The sequence below is a fragment of the Arvicola amphibius genome, chromosome 3, assembly GCF_903992535.2.
Source record: "Arvicola amphibius chromosome 3, mArvAmp1.2, whole genome shotgun sequence".
NCBI lineage: Eukaryota > Metazoa > Chordata > Mammalia > Rodentia > Cricetidae > Arvicola > Arvicola amphibius.
In genome coordinates, this window is record NC_052049.1 from 569,297 (window position 1) to 590,361 (window position 21,065).

The window sequence follows — 21,065 nt, forward strand, 5'->3', positions numbered from 1 at the left end:
AAAACAAACACATGCACAGCACAACCAAATAATAAATCAAATGAAACAGAATGTCAGGACCCCGCCAGATCTCAGGCAGGACTTAGCGCCACTCTTGTGCTCCCTGGAGTTTGTGGCCCCACAGACACCTACTCAAGAGTGGGCAGGACAGTCTTCACAGAACTGCTAGGACCTTGTTTCTTCTCACCCAGGTCTGTGGGTCTCCCAGAAGCACAGGGCATTGGAAGTATCCACTGAGACACAGTACCAGAAAGATGAAGCATGGCCAAGCCTCATGAAGGAGGAGGACAGGTGTGATGTGGAAGCCCAGCAAGGGTGTTCTCTGACCAGAAAGTTTCAAGGCTGCTGTCCACACAGAGGACAGCACAGGTACCTTGATCTCCCGCCTCCGGCTGTCCTCATCTTCCTCATGCTCCACCACACCCTGGCTCAGGTTGGTGTAGTTGGCCAGTTTGTTCAGCAGCGATGACACCATGGGGTTGCTGTCCATCTCTTCCTAATGGGTACAAAACATCAGAGAGGTAGGAACCAGGTTCATCAGCATCCCAGGGCAGCAGGTAACGGGCCCCGCAGACACCTCTATTCCAGGACTATGTGGAGCCTAAGGGCCACGGTCAAGATGCATGGAAGCCTCCGGATCTGTGCACCCTGAGACATCTTCTCGGCAGGTCTGGATTCAGAGGGGTTCTGAGAGACTCCCCAAGGCTTCAGGAATTATAGGGAATGCACCTGCCCGAACTGCAGCTCACTTATCAGGGACAGATAAGGTCAGTGGATCTCAGACAGAAGCATCTTGCTCCGTCATCAGGGGTCCAGGATGCCTTGCTTAGGATGTGGGAGATGGCTGCTCCTTTACTTTTCCACATGAAAGTCACTTCTTTGTGTAGAAACTAAAACAAAATTACCTCGAAAAGTGCCATGTTCTTCCCCTCGAAGTAGCTCTCTCTTTCCACCTCCACATTATTGATGAATGGGCTGTTTTCCCTGGGGTTTCCATCTCCTGTGGAAGACAGCCAGGTCAGTCTCAGGAGGAAGTGGCAGAAGCCAAGCATGCAGCTCTGGGAAGCAGGCATCAGGGCACCTCATTCCCATGGCCACCAGTCCCTATCTGTATCCTTGGCTAAAGACACTTTGCCTAAGCTTTCTTCCTGCCCACACGTCCATGTCCCGCAAGAGTCTGTGTGTCCCCAGCACAGGTAATTTGGTGTAAAATCAAACATCAGCCCATTTGTTCACATTGCCTACTAATGAGGACTGAAAGTCTACTCCCATTAGTAGGGCTGGTCCCTTGGTTGAGGAGCACCTGTTGGCCCTCTCTGCGCACCCCGCCATTTCAGAAGGAAACTGAAAGAAAGTTTCCTCATATTTTCTGCTATGGGACCTAAAAGCCCTGGACTGAACACTGGCTTCCAGGTTCAATGGTTCCCTATGCGTTCAATGTTCCCTATGTAGGTGACAGGAGAGGTATCACCCAAACTGCAGAGAACAGTGGCCACTCAGGATTCAGCCACAAGACATCTGGGATTCTCAGCCCAAGAGGCAGGCACGGCCACACAGCCTTCTCGGAGCACCCACAAACGAGCCTTCCTGGGTTTTCAGGTGGCAGGGTGCCAACACCAACACCAGGGTGTATCTTCCTGTTTCTGACCTCTGACCCTGAAGTTGCCTACTCCATCCACTCCCAGGGGCCACCTGAATAGCTCACCATGATTCTGGGAAGGACATCTGTCCTGAATCACAGCTCTCCAGCCCCAATACTTCAGCACAGCCAATCCCAGACCATTCAGGCCCTGAGTCGGGGAGTGGCCAAGTCAGTAGGTACAGGAATCTGTTTTCTAATTCCCTCCCTATGCGGGTCCTGGAAGAGATGTATCTCCAAGGAACTCCTCAGCCTTTGGCACACAGGGCATGCCTCATGCTGCCAAGTTCCTAGACTGATCCTCTCTGCCTCAGTTTCCACATGAGATGGGACTGACATGTATACTGGGATATGGCCTTATCGATACCTCTGGGAGTTCAGAACAAGGCTGAGCAACCCAGGTACTCAGGATGTAGTCACTTATCAAACCCAGGCCAAGTTGGACCACACAGAGAGGTCACCACAGGAAGGGGGTTGCACAAAAGGTAGATGCTCATGGGAGGAGGGTCCCACAGAGGAGGGCCTCATGGGAGAAAATGGGCAGCACTTCTCTGGAGCCCTAGTACCTTATCATGGTCCAGGGGCCATGGCTCAACTCTGTCTGACTGCAAACACCTTATGGGAATAATATGGGGAAATCAACAAAGAGCTGCCATGAGAAGCCTCAGGGGTCTATGAGAGTAGGAACAAGGGGGTAGGATGGGGACAAAAAAAATCAAGAGGGGGGAGGAGAGGGAAGAGAGAGAAAGAGAGAAAGAGAGGAGAAGGGGAGAGAGAGTAGAGAGAGGAGAGAGGGAAGGGGAGAGAAAAAGAGAGAAAAAGAGGGACAGAGAAAGAGAAAGGGGGAGAGGAGAGAGAGGAGAGAGGAGAGGGAGAGAGAAAAGAGAGGGAGAGAGAAAAGAGAGAGGGAGAGAGGGAGAGAGGAGAGAGAGGAGAGAGAAGAGAGAGAGAAGAGAGAGGGAGAAAGGAGAGAGGGAGGGAGAGAGGAGAGAGAGAAAGAAATAGGGAGAGAGAGTAGAGAGAAAGAAAGAGGGAGAAAGAGAGAGAAAAAGGAGAGAGAGCGGAGTGGGGACAGGTGATGCCAAGAGGTTAGGCTCCACAATGCAGCCCATACTAGTATCCTGTAAGGGAGTTTCTAGCTTGGTACATTTGGTATCTAGCCCTTGGAAGCTCTGCTATAGCTACCCTCTTTGGGCAGGATCTGCTTCTTCTACCATTTCCAGAGTCAATTCAAGGCCCTGAACAGGCAGGTCCAGTAGCCAGTGTAATCTCGTGGCCCCTGGGATGAGAGAACACACCTCAGGGACTTTGCTTCCTGAACACAGAGTACCAAGGCTTGGGCCCATGGCCTGGATATCTCATGTTCCAGATGCCCAAGGATGTAGACATTTGTTCATTCAGTCACAGAGGACATAGGCGGGCATCCCCTGAGGGATATGCAGGGATCCCAAGGTACTGCAGCCAGAAGTCTGCAGGAAGGGAGCATCCTTAAAGAAGGACAGAACCCAAAGGCAACTTCTGGTGGGCGACCTCTCTCTTGGAGCACAGGTCCCCTCTTGGCAGTACGACTAAGACACAGAACCTCAGGTGACAGAAACGAAGAGCTGCCTGGGGACCAAGAACTAAGTCCTGATGTGATGGGGTTGAGTCCCCTGCGCTGGTGTCTGGAACCAAAGCCATGGCCCCTGAGCATATCCTGGGCTAGCAGCACAGTGTGGTGATGTCTGGGAGCAGGGCAATGATTCTTTAATTGGACTTTTCCAAGGCAGCTACTTGGAAGGAGGAACCAGGTAAAAAGAACTCTGAACAGCAAGTTACATTATGTCCCCTGTCGGGTTTCACAAACTGTGTGTGTGTGTGTGTGTGTGTGTGTGTGTGTGTGTGTGTGTGATACTTCTGGGGACAACTATCTTAAAAGCCAAGAACTCCATGGACAGATTGGCCCCATTAAAGACTAAAGCCCTCTTTGAGAGAGGACACACACACACACACACACACACACACACACCAAGGTTTGTTTTGTTTTGTTTTGACAGGAGCTTTGAATTTCAAATTCCTCAAATCCCAATGGATTATGCCGGCCTTCCGGACACGCCCCCACACACCTCCTACCCTATTAGCTGGTTCAGACCATGGCTTTACCACCAATCCAGGTGGCACCTGCACAGAAAAGGCTGACGCAGTTCCCTGGTGCTCACGAGGCCCTTTCTGTCTCAGGATACACCTGACCCAGGTCCTAGTCACAAACTCCAATAATCAGGGTCATCGGGGGTCAGGGAACAAAGAACACAAAGTGCCCTGCCCTGAATTTAACCAGGCTCCCCCCAAAAATGTGGCATCTGATTACATACACAAAACCAAAGCAGAGGGAGAAACCTCTGTTAGGGCCCACAGCCCAGATGCGGCTTTGTTCTAATCAGAGATTCCCTCGCCAGAATTCACCCAGATGCTACAAGTTCCCCTGGTGTTCCTGGTTTTCCTAATTCGTGGTCCTTAGCCTCCCCAGAGATAAGGTAGGAAGAGAACTACGATGACGGTCCTCTGCAGAGAATTCATGGGGCAGCACAGACAGCTGAGGACACAGACACACTATGCCCCTCCACAGTGTCTGACGGGACAGGAGCTCTGGGGACACAGAGGGATATAAATAGCAAGGCACAGTCCCACCCAGAGATCGGCCCTGCATACCCTGTGTGTTCTGGACACACTGTCTAGTCTCCCTCGTGGGGACCTCACACCCTTCAATCAAGTTCAGCTCACATCAGGACCTCAGAGCTAGCAGGAGGAGACAGGACTGTATGGCCCACCATGGACTGAAGCTGAAAACATGACTGGCTGGTCCTCTACTAGATCACTAGGAAGCTGGGGGCAGAGGGACGCCTGTGAATCTACCTATGCATCCATGCTCACCCATGGATGAGCATGCAGAGCCTTTTTCACACAAGTGAACGCTTATACGCCAAGGCACAACCTCCCTGGGTACCCAACAAACCCATACCTGCCACCACACAGACACCAGGCCAGCATCATGCATATCAGTCCCCTTCCACCTGGAGGCAAGAACCTGTACTCTCAACTATCCCCAGTGTGGGGTCTCCTCATCTCAGCAGCTTCAAATCTTACATGTAGAAGACACAAGACAGTCAACAGACAGATGGAGGACCACCAAAGGACACAGGGGACGTGGATCATAGCAAGGTAGAAATTCATCAGGTGTGAGAGACCCTGGCCAGGAGAGAAGAGACCAGTGTAGCTCAAATATTCCGAATGACTCCCAAAGCTCTATCCCACAGCTTCCTACTAAGACATTTCTCTGTATGGGCTGCCAGTAAAGAACCAGAAAGAGGACACAGAGCCAGGTCATACACACTAGGAACAGAACTGGAAATGTAAGGTAGGTACTGGACTCACTGAAACGGAGTTCATAATACTGGATTTTGTAGCGAGAGACGCTGGGAAGCCCAGGAGAACCAGGTCTCCTGTAGGACTGCACAATAGAGGGAAGGGGAACTTCCCCTAGGTCACTCTGTTCCCACACGGGCCCCCTTCCCACAGGAGCACATAACACCAGCCAAGGCACCAGACATGGGGTCCCTGATCACAGCTCCCATGATGCCATTCTCAGAGACAGGCAAACGTCAATCAATGTATATCTCCCTCCCCAGATTGGCTCCTTCCCAGTCAATCCAGGGTCCCCTCAAAAGGGAAACTGATGTGCTGGCTGAGGTATCTTCTGCCATCTAGCAGCTACGGTCACCCAAACAAACATACAACATTCCCACTGGCAGCTGAAAACCTACTGATGTTCCTAGAAGAAAGGACATTCAGGGTCAATTGTACTCCAAACCTCTTCCCAAAGCCACTAAGCACACTAGACTTCTGGATGCTGGGTGCCATAGATGGGACACTGGGTAAGCTCTAAAACTTACCAGGTGGTGGGGCGGGGGGACACTACATGTATTTCTCTGTACCCTGACCACCATGGAGCTGTCTGAGGAGTCAAAACAGAGACAGATATACTAGTGAAACACAGATACTCTGAAATGGGGCCACCCTCAAGGGAAAGAACTGCCAGCATCTACCTAGATGGCAGGCAGGCTCACTGCAAACATGGTCCTTCTGCCCCTGGGCTGACCTGTCACTTTTCACACAGACTACAGGGTTCCAGCTATGAGAGGACAAGCTACGCATACTTTGTCAAGCCCTGCCTTCACGCAGACGAGAGATTACACTTCTGGATGAGACTCTGCTCTCTGCATGAGAGAGTGGGCATAAATAAACACAACTGCCCCAAAGGAAAGAAGTATAACCTAACTTTGAACCCACATATTATGCTGACCACCCTGAAACACTATAACCAAACACAGAAGCCTCGTCCTTAAGGACCATTCTAGAACAGTATTCCACGTCTTCTGATAAATGTGATACAAAACTTAGCAAGCACCCAGGTATACTATGGACAGTGGAGACCAGTTTCTCCCCATCAGAGAGGGGGCGCAGATGGGCACTGACGTGTGACAAAAACTGAAGCATGAGCAGAAACTCTGGACTTTTCAGAGCGTGTGTACATGTTACCACATGCAAGCACACGTGCAGTTCCCTAGCTATGCCAGCTAACAGGCCGAAACGCAGGGCCCTCTAGCTCACTTTCCACACACAGGAGTGCTGTCAACTACAGCGCTAAGGCAGGGGGATGGATGCTGAGACTAAAGGTAACCAGAAAATGTCATTGGCACACCAAAAAGCAATGGGCACCATCTGGATAGTCCCCTGTGACCACTTCCAAGACCATCTAAGCATTGGAGCACAGACAAGCATCTGAGGACCACACAAGCCATGGTGACCAGCCTGGTCTACATAGTTGCAAATTACAAGCCAGCCTGGTCTACATAGTTGCAAGTTGCAGGCCAGCCAGGGCTACATAGTAAGAACCTGTTTGGGAAACAAACAAAAAGCAGAGAATGCAAATGCAATGCACCCTGGTGTCATAAGCTCTGAGGACAGAGAGGACCAGGGTTTGACTCAAAGCCCGACTACCCTCCAGAGGGTTAGGAGACAGGTTTCAGATTCTACCTTAGATGCTTAGATGGAGCCAACTCAAGCTCATGACCTTGAACAAAGTCTCTGCTGCTCACCTCCAGCTCAGCTCAAGTTGCTAGTCTCCAGGGAAGAGGGGACGATAAGGAAGGACACAGAGGGCAAGAGATATTCAGAAACCATTCCTCCGGCCTGCTCCATAGCCTGAGCATAGGAGTCACCTGCCTGGGTCTCTCACAAAGTGCAGCCATAATGCCAAATGAGCAGTCGTAGCTGGTGTCCTCAAGAAACTTATTTGACCCTTTGTCCGGATACACAGATACAGTAATGATCGCTCATCTAAGGAAACATCACTTCCAGAGACTGATCAATACTCTCGGGAGAGGGGGGCACTAGTGCCCTGCACTAATGAGGTGGCAATATACTTGTGAAGCTGGGGGACAGATGACATTTAAACCTGCTCAATGGACATCTGTACAGGATGGCCAAGCCTGCTAACGCTGGAAAACAATATAAGGACACAAACAAAGGCTGGGGAGACTGGGGTCAATGTGACAGTCTCAACCTGGATTGCAGAAGCTGTGGTGGCTCGTACTGTGTAGCTTCTGTACCTCTGTTTTCATTTTATTGCTCAAAGTAATGTATGAATGCACAACACAAACACACACACACACACACACACACACACAAAAACACCTTAAAAACAGCAAAACACATCATTTCACTAAATTCCTCCAGTTGGGGCTGCACTGAAGACTAGTAAGCTTGTCATCAACCACAGCGTTCTCTCTAGTCTCCGAGCCTCACACCAGTTTTGTTAAAAGACACGCCCATCATCAGTGCCCACGCACATGCTCCAGAGAGCTCTGGCTGGGCAGATTCAGGGAGACTATCAGCTGGGGTCACACCTGAACCAAATAAATGGGGAGTGTTTATGGTACCTCACACCCACAGGGCATTGGGAGGGCATCCAAGAGTCCTGCCTGCCTAATTTTACCAGAGTCAAGAGATAATTAAGAATCAAACATTTCCATTTGAGAAGTCTACCTGTATTTACATGAAAATACCACGATCCATGTTATCACCTAGACGACTGTTAATTTTCAGATCTTCCCTAATGACTTTTATATCTAAATAAGACTTAAATCTGAATCATAGTTTTGAGAGAGTATGTTATAAAGTCTACACAAAGGAAACCTCGATTTAAACACACACACACACACACACACACACACAGAGAGAGAGAGAGAGAGAGAGAGAGAGAGAGAGCGCACAAGCAAGCGAGCGAACTCAGGAGTCACCAGGCCTTCTGCGCACACACGGAGGCTCTGACAAGTGTTGCTGACAGAAGAAGAGGACACATGTGGGACAAGCCCCTCACTATCCCCTCCCTATGCTCACTCATATCACCAGCATCTGCCAGGCCTTGATCTGTACTGAGGGTTCTGGGTTATACCAGAACTGAAAACTGTTGAGCACCAAGGCAAAGCTGCTCACCTGAGGTGTCCCCTCTCTCTTAGTCAGTCTGCTCATTCATAACAACTAGAAGCATCTTAGGCAGAGGGCAGCATAATGAGGAGTGGACACTAGGGTGGGCATCCACTGCCAGCCAAGCACATAACACAGGCTTCACCCCAGCTGGGGGAAAACCGAGGGAGGCACTGGTACTCTGCAGGGAGAAGCCAGGCAGGCAGACTCTCTCCACCTGTGGATAAGATGTGGCCAGGTCACAAGACCACAAGGCTAACTCTCTAACAAAGTCAGCCTTTCTTCCGCAATAGGAAGACAAACTCATTTCTGATGAACCTCCACACTTACGGATTAAAAGTGATTACCTTCCCTCATTTTCAGAAATACTTTTAAAAACCTGTCCATTTCACACCCAGGTAGCAATGGCCTCCCACTTCATGGCAGAACAACTAGAAAGAGTTCACATGGAAGTCTGGGCAGGCTGAGCCCAGACCCTCGCCAGCTGAGGTGCATCAACATTTAGAAAATTACAAAGGCATGCACTCCCTCTAAAGGCAAAATGGGGAGACAGAACGGCACCACTTAGAGATAACCTTGGGTCTGCAAGGGTAGGTGATGGGGACAGAGATGCAGGTAAGTCATTCCGCATCTCTTTTCTTCTCACAGTGATTATCTCTACTAGCTGCTTTTGTTATTAAGAAATACCACAAAGCCTGGTGGTATTGGCACACACCTTTAATCCTAGCACAGAGGCAGGCTGATCTTTGTGAATTCAAGGTCAGTCTGGTCTACAGAGCAAGTTCCAGAACAGCCCAATAATAGAGAGTCCCTAGCTCACCAAAACAAACAAAACAAAAAACCGACAACAAACAAGATCTTAAAACAAGGATCTTGGAGCTGGAGAGATGGCTCAGTGGTTAAGAGCATTGCCTGCTCTTCCAAAGGTCCTGAGTTCAATTCCTAGCAACCACATAGTGGCTCACAACCATCTGTAAATGAGGTCTGGTGCCCTCTTCTGGCCTGCAGGCATACACACAGACAGAACATTGTATACATATAAATAAATAAATATTAAAAAAAAAAACAAGGATCTTCAGCCATAAAACCTAAACTAGATCACGTGAGCTACGGGTGCACGCCTCTCCTCCCTGCAAACCCTTGCTCATGGAAACAACAGAAAAGTGGAGACTGCTAGGCTCAGCTGTCATCTTGTGTCTGCCGCAAGCCCCCAGAGCCCGAGTCCACAGACCCACAGGGCCTAGGACATAGAAGAGAGGACCTAAGGTACTGAGGGCATTTTCCTTTAGAGTAGAGAGTGCCACCAACCACGGAGGTTCCTCATGAAGGCATGCGCGTCTGTCAAGCCTTCCAGATGAGCTGATGTCTACACTGGCAACATCACATCTGAAACTAGTTCAGAGTCAACTGCAGAAACAGCAAACCTCAAAACCAAGGTAAGCCAGCCAGACTCTTAGATACAACTGCGGTTCCAAACAGGAGGTACCGTGTCTCTCTTGTACCACACGCAGCTGCTTTCTGACATCTGTATCCTGTGGCCTTTAAGATGCATGTGTAAAGGTCTCAGGCAGCTCAGCAGCCCGTGACTCTAGAATTCCTCAATGTCCCATTGTCCTGTGTAATACCTACAAGCTACCAGCTGATGCCTCAGCAGCAAAGGATCATCCCAGGGGCAGCTGGCCCAAACAGAACCCAGGGAAGGACAGAATACCACCAGATGAATATCTGTAAGCCTCATGTCATCTGCTGAAAACAACAACAAACCCAAGGCTAAAGAGGCTAACTGTGGACGAGTCAGAGAAGAGATGGGGCAGCCAACTCTCTAAGAGAGCTTCCTAGAGTGGAGACAGTGTAGAGGGGTGCTTTAGACATATGTACCCAGCGATCAAGACTGGAACCACAGAGATGAATCCTGGGATAGTGAATGAAGACAAGCACTCATCCCCTGAATCCTTCCTCCCCAGACACAGACCCAGGCAGGGAATGGGACATGATCCCCCACAAAGGGAACTTTCCAGGATCCCTCTCTTCACTCCCAGGTCTGTCAGGTTATCAGAAATGAGTGTGAGAAACTATCACAACTTAGGACTAGATATCCTCAGAACAGGATCAAGAGGGCATGCTGCTCTTCCAGAGGACCAGGGTTCAATTCCCAGCACCCACAAGGTGACTTACAACCTTCTCTAACACTACAACCTTCTCTAACACTAGTTCCAAAACATCCAATGTCCTCTTCTGGCTTCCATGGGCACCAGACACAGATGTGGTGCGCACACACACACACATGTAGGTAAAACATCAATGGAAAACATGGAAACCCACAGAACCCTAGGCATCAGTGGGCAGACACCCTCCAGAATCATGGCTCTTTAGTGGTAACTAGTTCAGCACAGACTCACAACTCTGAATGAGGTCAGGCTGGAATGTATCATTCCTGCCTGGCACCCAAGGAGCCCCAGCTCCTGATGAGCCACCGCAACAACCTGTCAACCTTGGAACCCCAAGGACTTAACGGGATCCATCTGTTGAAACACCCTGTTGCTGACCTGAATAGTCAGGGTTTCTAGGCATCCTGTTTATGACATGAAGGGGCTTGGCCACTGTCACTGGCTCCTCTCCTCACCACACAAGGTCTGGCAGTGCCCACAAACCTATCTATCCTTACAGGTTGCAGCTCTTTACAGAAGAAAAGCCACTCCAGGGCCTCCTGTGATAACCAATATCATTTGGTCAGTGAACCTAGCCCAGACCACAGCCCTGGGCCCACAGAGATCAAACGCTTCAGCAAGATGTTGTACGCTGCATGAAACTCTGGCCAACTCTGACCTCTACCATGAAGGCTACAAGGATGGGTTTCAACTTGGAGAAAAGGCTGTACCTTGGTTTTCCACTTTATCGTCTTATGTGGGGACCCAATGTTAGCCTAGGGGCAGCTGCTCACATGTGCCTGGCAGCTATAGGCTGTCTCTGCCTTATAGACTCTAGCTGAGACCTGACGCATTTCAGAGTGCCCATGCACAGTGCCTGGAAAGGCCACCTAAGGCTGTGTTTGGATGTGACTCACCTAATAAAAATGCAAATTTTCTACCCATCTGCTACTTAGAAGCCCTTCAAACACCCTCCCATTAAGACCTTTGTCCTGGGGAGTTGGGGGGGGGATGGAAGGGGAGAGAGAAGGAAAGGAGGAAGGTGGGGGGGGAAAGGTATAGATCAATTAAAAACAATTAAAAAAAGAAAGGCCTCTGTCCTCAGAGGCAACCTCAGGTCTAGCTTCTCAAATATGTCTCAGTGGATTCCTCTAAGACATGCAAATACAGCATCTCTTTTCAGCAAGCAGGTAACAAAATGCACCGTGTCTTCCTGCAGCAGCAGTCTCAAGAGTCAAGTCCCATGGGAGAAGGGGCTACAAACAGCAGGCTTCAGGAACACTGCCCCTTCAGAGAGTCTAATATACATAAGAGAGGTGTGTGCATAGGTCAGAGGTGGCCAGGGCTCTGGGCACGGGAGACAACCTCTCCATCAGACAAACATAAGGTAATTGTGGTATTCAGCCAAGTTTCATAGGCACAGACAAGCAGGGCCAGAGTCCCTGCTGGCCCTCAGCCCAGGATCTGCTCCTGGACAGCAAGCTGAATACCCACTCCCAGCCTCCTCCCTGCAGAGCCGTATCTTAATAGGGAGAAACCAGGCACAACCTGGCAGGCCCCCAGACCCATTCCCAGGCAGCCAGACCTTAACAGCCTGACCCAGGCATGGCCTCTTCCACTGACTGTAGCCAACACATTGCCCTCCTCCCACCCCCATTCTTCCTGGAGCAGGGCTCCAAGGCGTCACCACCAATCCCTCAATGGCTCAAGGGAGGGGTGGAAAGCAAACTCTGAGACTCCAAGCCATAGCCCCTGGTCAGCTGAGTAGGCTAGCCAATAGAGCCGGCTGCAAAGTCCAGCAGCCTCCTCCCTTTCCTGAAATCAATGTGTAGGCGGAAAGTCTACCCAGCTTAGCAATACTGGAGATGGGGCATGGGTCAAGAGGAACCCAGTCTGTACACAGAGGCTTGGAAGTGGAGGGAGGCAGATTTCTTAGCTGACAGCACCCACAACAAAATGGAGTCCCACCCAGTAACCAAAGGTGTCTTTTGGCCTCCGAAGGGCCGAGCCGGGAACACTGCCATAAACCCTCCCGGGTGAGTGCACTGGGAAATGGTTATATGTGAGAATGAGTTTCAGAGTCCCAGGGCCCTGGAAGTTAAAGAATGACCATTGGCCTTGACTGCCTTCCAGATTCTCTGAGCCTTCATGCATCCTAAAATCCCAGCAACCTAAGAAACTGAGGTCAGTGGGACTGCCTCCGGAGCATAGCTGATGACAGCCAGCCAGGGCCTGAGTGATAGGCCCCGGGCTGACGGCCTTGCACCCCTAACAAATTGCTGGCTGAATGAATAACCCTTTCTAAAAAGAAAACAAAGGAAATATTGAGAAACAGCCACCCACGACAACTCCAGCCCAAGGGGGCCGCTTAGTTCTTGCGGCATTTTCTGTGCACATTCTTCCAACCCCGGCCTCCCATCTCAGGTTTCCAGGACAGGGAGGTCCAGCAGAGAGCTGTAAAGAGTCCTTCAGGGAACGGCCCTGCCCTTTCCCACCTGCCCCAAGTCTCATTCAACACTTTCAGGCCCCACCTGGCCTCTTTGTCACCAGGATTCAGAGGAGATGGAGGTCCACCACAGTGTGGGAACTTCTGAAGTTAGTGGCTTTGAGAGCTTCCTCAGCACTCAGGTCCAGCCTCGCTTTCTTCCCACAAGGCTGACGTTGCACTGATGCTGACCTGCAGGTGGGGATCTGGCCAACAGGTGGAGGCGCTTTGGCCCTGATAACACCCCCACACTGAGTGGCATCCTAGCCTCTCAGGGCACCTGCACCATGGCAGGCAGTCCCACTTTCCATATCTTTCCATGGGAGCAGATCCAGCTTTGAGCAGAAGCAGGCAAACCAAACGCATGAGCAAGGCCAAGGTCCAGGAGGACTGGAAGCCCCGGAGCCTTAGTTAGCACCCACACGCACAACTAGCTGCCCACTCTCTTGTTCAGCCCAAACCCAGGAGCACCACATGTCACACAGTTCAGAAAAGCAAAGATTCTCAGAGGAACACTGAAAAGACCCATGGGAACAGAAAGCAGGTGAGACAAGGCTTCGCAAAGGATAGCCTGTTCCACCTCCTACCCTGAAATAGGCAGGGCTAGCCCCAAAGCAGGCCCACAAGGTCATTGGCCTTCCTTATACCCACTTATCCTTAGCAGGCAGCCTGGGCAGGCATCTCGTGCAATAGGCTTTTAAATCTGAAATTCAAACCAACCTAAAACAGGGGAGTTTTGCAGCCTGCCATTCAAAAGGCTCTCTGCAGACAAGTGGTCTGCAGGGCCTGACACACCATAATTACACTATTTCCAACACAGTGTACACACATGCACATGCAGATGCACAGACGTGTGTACTCATGTGTACTAACGTATATACACATGCGTATTCATCCATTCATAGTTTACATCATGACAATCACGTGTACACTGCACTTACTGTGCATATCATTCATATCCACATGCACACAAACATCCCCATTGTTCATCTGCACAGCACCATACACAGCACACAAAGCCACAAAAAGTCAGAGCCCCAGACTCTGCCGCTGAGGAAACAGACCCCAAGACATCGGGCATCTATGGGGCCACAGACCTAGAAGTTACATAAGCAGGAGTTAGGCCTGGGACTTTCAATCTAAAGGATATGTCCTTCAGAAAGGCAGCTTCTGGTGACCTCACTCTCCAACATCCCATGTCACCCAGTCTCCCTTCCCCAGAAGCCAGAGCAGCATGAGAGCTGAGAAGGGGCATGCTGTTCCCCAAACATCCAGGTACGAGAGGCCAAGGACAAAGCAGAAGAAAGGACCTGTGCCTAGATCGGCATCCCTGCAGGACACCGGTTAGACCCTCCTGGGGACAGCTTCAGTTACAAACTTGTCTGGGCTGTGGGCACGTCCCTCCATTAAATGAAAAGGGAAACCCAAGAGCCATTTGGCACTCTCTGCTCTGACCTCCAGAGTGCTCGGCTCTCCCCAGTGACCATCAGATGTTTGCTGAGCCCTAAAAGCCAGGCCCAGCCTGCTGGCGCCAGACACCCACAGAAGGATGGGACAAAAGATGAGAGGTCACAGCCACCTTCGTAAGAGACCAGGTCCTGGTGAGGAAAACTGAGGCACAAAGAAATGCTCAAGAACCATCTGCCATCTTCAGAAATGGATCACCCTAAAGAGGACACATATCTACGAAGGAGGAGACAGCCTAGGGACCCCAGTGACTGGCTGATGGTGCCAGTCTTGCCTCCCACCTGCAGGCATCCCACACCCCAATACACAAGCAGCACAGTCCCTTACTTAGCAGGGACAAGATCCTACAGAAACCTCCGGAGGTCAACTGACGTGCTCACTCAGCAATCCAGACCCAGGAATCCCATAACTACACACTAAGAACCCTAGGCCTGCCTGTGGCCTGGCCACCAAGGACATACACAAGGACAGAGAGCTGGCAGCCTCATCACCAAGGTGGGCCGGCTATTGAGCAGAAGTGGAAGGCTTATCTGCACAGCCCACCATGAAGAGCAGTTTCCCTCCTTTGCATAAAGGAAGGTGGTAACCCTGGTGGAGACTCAGTCAGTGTTCACTGGGTCCTGGAACCTCGAGCCACTCACAGCCCCAAGACATCTGCCTACTCCTGAGTATCTTTCACTCCTGACTATACAGCCTCTGGGTAAGGAAGTCTTCCCTCTGGAAGGCCCGGCCTAGCAGGAATCACACTCCAGTAGCTACCTCCAGTGCAGCTGTCACTTCAAATGACACCACCCGGCCACTTGGCCAGGGCCTGACCAATAGTTAATACTTAACAGTGAACATCAAACTTTGCCCTCTGCCTGCAAAGGCAGGGCTTGAAGTCTGGAGAGTAACAGCAACTGCAGGCGGTCCAGCCGGCTGAACTCCCTGCTGCAATACTGAGTGTCTGACCCCACATTACACCCAATTGTACAGCTGACAAGAGGGAGTCACTGTCTAAAGCACTAGAAGGCAGTGGCTCTGGTCCAATGTCACTGCCCCTCAACACTGGAGCATAGACCTGCCTTGACACTCCCTGGTCGGATCTAGTAGTCTGCTAAGGTGGTGGTCTTATAACCAGCAGGCAGAGGCACTGACATCTGCACTCCTTGATTCACTGCCAGGCAGGCAGAGAGTGATAGCTCCCAAATGGTCTTTTGGATGTGGTCAAAATTCCTGCTAAAGTCTGAGATGTTTGGCTGGGATGCACAAAGGTCCCGTGAAGCCAGATACTGCTGAAAGCTCTGTGTAACAAGCTCTATGCCCTCGACAAAACCTCTCTCCTCTCTGGGCACCTCCTCTTTCTGAATGTTCTTCCTGACCACACCACAAGCCAAACAACTCTAAGTAAGGGACACTTGGGGGAACTCACCAAAAGGAAAACCACCCTGAAGTCCATGAACGTCACTCACAGAGGGTTCCTAGTGTTCTCCCACAGCTGAGTACAGAACAAAAGGTAAAATGGGGGTTCTCTCCGGGTTCAGAAGGTGATACCGCGTTTGGGCTTGTGGTTGCCTAGGTTAGCTGCAACTCCCAGAGTTAGTCCAACGCCCAGAGCAGCTCTGGCTGCTGTAGGTTACATATACAACACCTGTGATGTACTAGAACTAGCAGGTAACACCACAGGACCACACCCAGCACAAACAGGTGAATCAGTATGCTAAGGACACACTGCCCAGCAGCCACAGTAATGCCACTCACTGCTGGCTGCTTCTTCCTAAGGGAAGCAAGCCTCTTAACACTACAGTTCATACGGACCTGTTCTGCTGGAGTTGTCTTGGCCCCTATGGCATGCACACACTTGCTCTACCTACACAGGGCTCTATCTACCAAGCTCAAAGCCATCTTTTCTACGGAATTCCCCCAGCCACCTCAGCACCCTGTGGCTACCCTGACTCACCTCAGCCTAGGCCCTTCACATGTCCTCTGAGGCTATATATATATATGGCTGCATTTCTGGAAGCCAACTGCTTGCTTGTCTCTACCATAACTGGTGCATGGTTCACATCCATCCCTTGAACATCCAACCAAGGGTCCTCATTGCTCCCCATGTCCAAAGGAATGCATGCCCGCCACTCTCCCACTGCTCCTATAGGCAACATCAGCATCCTGCATGTATCTCCTTGATACCCAGATCTCACTCTCCATCACATACTGTACCACATAACATACTAGGCTCCTGCTGTGCCAGGATGAGGCAGGGAATCCATATGGACACGGATGTACCAGGCCCAAGAGGGACACAGCCTTAGTAAATGATCTTTCTGGATCAATGGGACTGCAATGTCCAGTTCCCAGACAGTCTAAGTCTGCTCGGCTTTAGGGGGCATGGCATTATGTTGGGCCATTAGAGGGTCCTTCATCACAGAAGCTGTCTGTCTCTTCAACCCCTTGGAGCAGTTCAGACATTCACCCAACAGAGTGATCAAAAGGCCTGGGCAACACTCCAGGAAAGGACACAGACCCAGGAGGTCCTCACACTAAACAAAAACAAGGAAAAGATAATGGCTGGGGAAAAGAGTCAGACTTGGCACACAGAGGTGCCTCGTCACACCAGTGACACCCAAACACTTAGTAGCAGTCTGACCATAGCAAAGGACAATGCCCAATACCGTGTGACCTTCCATTGGGGAATAACCAGAACCTCTACCCTCATGTGCACACACAGGGCATACATACATGCATGCTCACACACATGAACACGGGCTAGGCATGATAACTGGGTGTTGACACCTGTACCACTGGTTCCTAAGGGAAGGGCTTGTTGCATGGATACAGCTAGGAGGAGGTAGGGCACAGCCCATGACCATCTGGGTTCCCAGCAGGCATCTGCTCGGTCAGATCCTTTGTTTCCTCTAGTTGCTTTGCACAGCCTTGTCTTACAATCCTGGGGACCAAACCCATGGCCCTAGGCCAGCAACACTGACCAGTAACTCCAGCACCATCTTTGGTTTGAATTCATGCTTCCCCCTCCTACTCTGATTCCGCACACGTCAGACGCTGCTGACTCTGTAAATGACCCTCAACCCCACCTTATATAACTCCCAACAAGACGGTATTAGGGTCCAAGCTCACATATTCAGTCCCACCTTCAAGGACTCCTGGCAAGATGGTGCGCGAGTCCATGCTCCCCAGTCCACCTGGATCTCCAGCATCCATGTGACATCCTTTCCTGACAAATCCCAGGATGTCCTAGCCTAGCGGGGCAGGGCCTGGAGTCTCATGCTCAGTCTATTTCCTAACTGTTCTCTGAATCCTCACTGTGACCCCCATGGCCAAGCGGGCAGAGTATCCCTTCACCACCCGGTCAGCAGCAGCCCCGAGGGACACCCACAACACTACCCACTGCCCAGCCAAAGGTGACTCAGGCTGCCTCAGTCAGTGTATCAGTGGACAGGGTCACCTCTACAGAGGGAAGTAGGAAGTCACCCAGGTAACTAAGATGAAGTCACCACAGAGCATGAAATCACGTGGACGGAATCTGAAAGGGGACCTGCAATCAGACTGGAAGGAAGCCTGCGTAGACGTCAGCTCTGACCTGGAGTGGAAGGGCCACCAGCAGTGATTACCCTGCAGTAACTCCAGCAAGAGCCCATTGTGGAAACTCCTTTTCTAGGGCTGAGACGTCTCACCTTTCGCCTTCCCTGACATGGTTTCCCAGAGACTTGAGATCTAACAATGCTCCACACTCTGAGGGAGGACAGGAAGTGTCCTGGCCCCACGCAGTGTCCTCTCTGCTCCTACACACTGAAAATATTCCAACATAACACCACGAATTCACATGCCCTTTCCACTTCTAGAGGAATCTCACAATAAATATAATCCGTCCAGGTCCTGCAGAAAGGCTAAGGGGTGTGGTCCCTGCCCTGAGGGAACCATCCCTTTGTGAGTGGAAACCAGAAGAAAAATGGAGGAAGAAAAATGTGGGTGTCACATTTTCCACACCTGCCCCTCCCCCTCCCCTTGCCCAATAAATGTTCACTCTATATGGGCTGGGAGGCAGGCTCCTCACATGGGGCCAAAGACTTTTTAATTAGACACACACTATCTAGAAGATAGGGCCAATTTCATTTCTGCCACTAAACAGCCAGCCCAGGCCCTGTCTGGGTCACAGAGCACTAAGGGGAGGGGGGTGGTGTGAAGGTAAAGATGGCCACTGTATGGGCCAGGCAAAGGTCCACTTCTACCCGTACACTATCTGCTTCCCTAGGATAGAAGCTGCATGAGACTCAAGAGGGCAGCTGGCTCCCTATAGCCACTTATGTGCAGGCTGAAGAGCTTTCTAGACAGACCCAGCCTTGCCAGACCCTCGTTCTGGTCCCAAAGACACTGGCTGTATAAGCAGGGGTAGCCTACGAGGCCTCGCCAGTTCCACCGCGGCTTGGATCTGTGTAGGCACACGAGATAAAGTCTCCCAAACTCACTTCAGCACAAGCAACATGCAGAACACACGTGTCCAGAAAACAATACTTCCCAGGACCGTCAAGGGATCTGTATAGAAGGCAGGACAAGACAGCAGTGTACCCTGGTGACTCCTGTGGTCAAGCAAACTGGCCCTGGCCTGCTGCCCACATACATGGTTAAGATCCACACAACAGACCTTTAGAAAACCTTCTTCCTGACTGAGCTGGACTTTCCCAACAACAACCAAGTGTTAGGTCCCTTTCCTACCACCGGGACTGGGTTCTGAAGCTCCCGTTAGAAACAGGACAAACCTAGTAGACTTGAGAATACAACACATTCACCCTGTCATGGCACAGCAGGTTAAGCTTCCAAAAACATCTTCATAGAAATAAATATGAAGTGCTCAGAGCACCAAACTGCAAGTTCTACATGAGCCCAACCAAGTTAAGTTCAACCTGGACCATCAAAGGATCATTAAAACACATACACAGGGCTGGAGATGTGTGCTCAGAAGGTAGAATGTTTGCTAGCATGGACCAAGCCCTGGTTCAATAACAATCAGCAACATATTTAAAAAATAAAAAAGTGTGGCAACACATTACTGTAATCCAAGCAGTTGGTAGAGGCACCAGAACCAGAAGTTCAAGGTCATCTTCAGCTACATTTTGCGTGTAAGGCTACAAAAGACCGTGTCTCAAAACAATCAATTAAAAGTGCAGGCTTATCCTCCTGTTAGTCTAAACATGTGCAGGCAATAAAAGAGTCCTAACGGTTACCTGCCTTCCCAGAAGTTGAATCCTCAGTCTTGACCTCAGGCACCACTTAAGGGCCCTGATAGTAGAGGGGACAAAAAAAAAAAAAAAAATAATCAAAAGGAAAATTACCTCTGGCTGAGACACTAAAGCTGGATGTCAGCAGATGTGTAGAATTGTCTGCCTCGGGGCACTGGGTACCAGGAAGGGCTGCTGGGGCTCTCTCTACTCTTGAGGACCACTGTGATGCTGTCCACCCTTCCTCCTCAGGGTCCCTGACTGCGGGACACTGAGTTTAGGCTTCTAGATTCTGCCTCCACCTCTGAACTGATGTTACATTTTATGCCAGGCAACTGCTGAGATATAGCATAGTTTGTCTATGCAGAGAAAGCCTGAACAGTCCAGCACCCCATGGGAAGGGTCACTGAGTGAGAAGGGCAGGCGGCTAACCTGTGCTAAGCCACTTCCTGGCCAGCATGTCTAGCCTGTGTCTGCAGGCTCCTAAAAGTGTGGCCAGAGGAAGCACAGCTTTTCCTGCCTATATACTGGGCGGCAAAAGTTTTGAGGTCACAAGAAAGAGCCATTCCTTGAGACTTGCACCCTCTTTCCCTTCCAAACCCAGAGCCAGGAACCTGATTCTCCAAAGTGAGACTGGGGCATGCACAAGGTCAGCTGCAGCTGGTGAGTCTTTGATAGGTCTTTTCACCTCAACAGCCCAAGCAAAGGGCCTGTTAGGATCTAGGTCTAGAGAGGCGTTGAATCAGAGTAAGCAGCCAGTTCAAGGTGACTTGTCTTCAGCAGGGGGAAGCTGGGTTCTTGGAGCTGGGATGGAGATGGATTCCCAGGCCCATCCCCACCCTGCAGAAAGTGAAAGTGCCAGAGAGAGCTCTGAATCCTGGGAACAAAGAAGAGCAAAGAGAAGCCCGCGCTCAGAGAGCGCAGCCCCCTCCCCAGGCAGACGCGGGCCTCAGTCCTTCCTCTAAGATACCAAAGGAGGTTTGGCTGGGACAAGGTCAGTGGAGGCAAATCTGGGATCCCAGTCAGATTTATTAGATGACCGCCCCGGGCCGGTCTAGAGCAAAGCAAAACAGGCCCAGAGGAAGTTCTGTGTCAGAGAGACCACCCACCCAGGGGTCGGTACTTCGAGCTCTCCCAGGTGCCACCTAGGAACCTGGGCCTTCCCGTTTCCATAGGTACCTCCAGCAGCTCTGCAACTCCTCCCTAGTCCCGTCAGAGTTATCGGACCAAGTCGTTTCCGGTGCTCAAGCCTCAGTGCTCCAGACAAGCCTTTCAGAGAGGTGGAGACCGCGCCCCCAGGGCTAATCGAGCCAGGCTAACAGAGACTTAGGCTCCCCGTGCAGCCCGAGCAAGACGCAGGGAAGTGAATTCTAGGGACGGGAACGAACAAGACCAACAAACCACCAGCACAAGAATCCTCTCCAAGTCCTGGGTCACTCCTCTGAGCCAGGCAAGCACCGGCTAGCCCTCCTGACCCCTTCCCATCACCCCGCTACGCGCCGCGGGCCGCTGCCACCCAACGAGCCCGAGCGGCCCAGCGGCGGCGGGAGGGCCCAGTCTCTGCCTTTGTCCCGCGGCAGGTGCGGCCA

General features: G+C 51.0%; 1 protein-coding gene across 2 annotated transcripts in view; it reads right to left on the reverse strand.

Annotated features, from left to right (window-relative positions):
* Slc12a7 (solute carrier family 12 member 7) overlaps positions 1-21,065 on the reverse strand; it is an 83,254-nt gene that overhangs the window by 32,227 nt on the left and 29,962 nt on the right. For both annotated transcript variants that reach the window (XM_038321264.2, XM_038321265.2), the window contains exons 2-3: positions 906-1,000; positions 374-496 (exon numbers count right to left, since the gene is read on the reverse strand). In XM_038321264.2, the coding sequence (XP_038177192.1) occupies positions 374-496; positions 906-1,000 (218 nt within the window). The remainder of the gene's footprint in view (positions 1-373; positions 497-905; positions 1,001-21,065) is intronic.